The sequence below is a fragment of the Austrofundulus limnaeus genome, unplaced genomic scaffold (genome assembly GCF_001266775.1).
Source record: "Austrofundulus limnaeus strain Quisiro unplaced genomic scaffold, Austrofundulus_limnaeus-1.0 Scaffold245, whole genome shotgun sequence".
Taxonomy (NCBI): Eukaryota; Metazoa; Chordata; class Actinopteri; order Cyprinodontiformes; family Rivulidae; genus Austrofundulus; species Austrofundulus limnaeus.
This window is the reverse complement of record NW_013952647.1, coordinates 663824-666552: the sequence shown is the minus strand read 5'-3', so window position 1 is coordinate 666552 and position 2729 is coordinate 663824. Positions and strand designations below refer to the sequence as shown.

The following is a 2729-nucleotide window of genomic DNA, read 5'->3' as shown; positions in this document are numbered from 1 at the left end:
GTTGAGTACAGCATGGGGCAGTATTGGACCATTACAAGGCTTCATTGACTGCCATTATAATTCATTAAACATTAATATTTCATAAACTGTAAGTTGTACAGGCACCAAAAGGCATAGCCATCATTTGGCACAGGGGCTTTACAGATATAAATTACAATGGCAGCTCTAGGACAAAGTATGCAGGAGGAGAAGCATGGCAAAGTTGAGATGACTTGGATGGGAAACGAATCACAATAGTGTGCATTGCATTGGCAATGCACACTGAACATAAATACACATATATGAAAAAAAAACTAAATGCTCTCTGGTRTTGTTCTGGGGGCCGGACCAAATGGGGTGGCGGGCCGTAGTTTGGGGACCACTGAACCAAAGTTTAACCTGTAGCTAAATGTGTGACACTCTGCAGCTGACTGAGCTGGAGGGAAGCCTGCTCCATGCAGGCCCTGCAGTGTTTGTACCTGCTCCAGCAGCTGCCTCAGTCTGTGCAGTTGGGACTCCAGCTGTTTGTTGTGGTCCTCCAGGATCTGCATGCGGGCCTCCAGACGCCCTTTGTGCTGCCGCAGGAGTTTGGCCTCAGCGATGAGCTCTGCGTCTCGTGCGCTCTGCGGCGACACCGGAAGCATCTCTGGAGGCGAAGGCAACGGGGACAGACCCTTCCTGTCRTGGGCCTTTTTCAGACGGTCGTACTCTGCTTGTAACTTCCTGWGGAGAGGACCAACACTGAGTTTTACACTTCTGATAAACATGGTTCAAAATATACTGTTGGCCTACAGGATGTTCTGTTAAACTACTGTATTTATTCATGTATAATACTAGAAATTCAACCCTAAAAATCATCCGGGGGGTGGGGGTTAGTGTTGTACACGGGTTATTGACGATTAGATTTTAATGCTTTTTAAGCTAAAAAATGTTCATACTATACTCGAGATCGTATTATACATGAATAAATACGGTACATCACAGAGTCCCTCATCAGGTTCTGATGGACTTTAGTCAAAACTGCAAACATGATTTAAAAATGCAGGAGTATTATGTTATTAATTCTTGTTTTGAGTTCTGCTACCTCAGGTGTAGGACTCATTACAGGTGAACAGGTGGTGGGCATAGTTCCACTCATCAGCTAACATTGAACAAATCTATGTTTAGCTTCATCAATTATTTTAAAAAACAGTTAGCTGACCAATTATCTTCCATTAAATTAGGTTTTGTCAACTTTAAGTCCACTAACAGCTAGCTAACATGCTAACAACAGGATGAAGTGAAGCAGACTGACTGACAGTCAACTTAGCAGTTAGCTGCTAATGATAACGTTTGCTAAATTTACTTGTTTAGCGTTAGCTTCTGCTGATTATTTTACATTTAGCTTCAACAAAGTTATATTTTTAGTTAATGGATTGTGAGCTTGCAAAGCCAATTGTTTAGTTAGAAAAAATAAACTTTTTGTTTAGCTGTTCCCACCACTGCTTATGAGCAACCAGTGACAATCCCACATCTCTAAGGTCTGGGACCCTCCAGTGGTGGGCACACAACTAAGCAAAAAGTTAGCTTCACTTACTGCTAACCTGCTAACCAAACAATTACCTTTGCAAACGCTAACCATGTAAATAAACGAGTGGATGCTAATGCTAACTGATAACTGCTAATTGTTATTTAAACAGAGCGATTTGGTATAAGATGATGAGAACCCATATGAGGGGGGTCTCATAAGTGTTCTCTCCTGCAAGGTGTCAAGGCTGACCCCATGAGGAGGTGCCAGGGTGTTGTGGCTGTACGTTTGTCCACATGCTACATCAGGGGGTCTCCAACCTTGTTCTCCTTAAGAGCTACTTTYACAAAGTGAAACTGTTCAAGAGCTACTTTTTGCATCATTTAGTTTTAAACTTAAACTCAAACCATTGAAATAACTTGAACAAACACAAAAAACATTGTCTTCAACTCACATGAAACCATCACAAAGAACACTGAATCTACATGAATGTGCTTTTTGTGTTCATCCATTCATACTGTTGTGTATTTCACATTACTAACTCAGGGTTTAACCAGGACAGATTAGTGCATACATGTCGGGTGACRGGTCTCTGCCTTTTATCCCCCATCGTAGACTCCAGCAGGAAGATTAAATTAGAGAACTTTATTGTCATCGTACAGAGAGCACAATGAAATTACAGAAGAAACCCCATGCAGTGACGCACGCTGCAGCGGGAGGGGGTTTCCCCAGAGCTCAACAGTGTGTCTCAAGGAGCTATGAAAAGTGCGTGTGAAAACACTAACCAACCATGTGACCGCGCATCGTCTGATTGGCTTCCATTCAACTATACTCAGCCAGAGATTATTTGATTGACAGCCACGGGGAAAGTACATCTATGGATTGATTGAATATTTATGAAAGTTTGTTTGGCCAGTGACAAATTACATTTTGCTTCTTCTGATATTTTTATAAGCAGCTGTTGAATTTCCAACATGTTTTGTTTCTTTAGACATCAGTCAGGCTAATAAACACCAACAAAACAAGAATCAGCAGGACAATAAAATGTTTGGCAGAGATTTACCAAGTTTTTCATGAACACAACCTAAACTTTCCTAACAAATGTGCCACATTTCTGTGTAAATACACAAACTTTTCAGTGGTATAAGAATCACCGGAAAGTACCGTATTTTTCGGACTATAAGCCGCGACTTTTTTCCTAAACTTTGAACCATGTGGCTTATAGACCGATGCGGCTTATACG

General features: G+C 41.4%; 1 protein-coding gene across 1 annotated transcript in view; it reads right to left on the bottom strand.

Annotated features, from left to right (window-relative positions):
* The window catches only part of LOC106525875 (dystrophin), a gene marked incomplete at its 5' end in the record, with an annotated part of 34361 nt that overhangs the window by 7834 nt on the left and 23798 nt on the right, over positions 1-2729 (bottom strand). Inside the window, 1 exon segment of the mRNA XM_014020247.1 lies at positions 459-702. Within this exon segment, the coding sequence (XP_013875701.1) occupies positions 459-702 (244 nt within the window).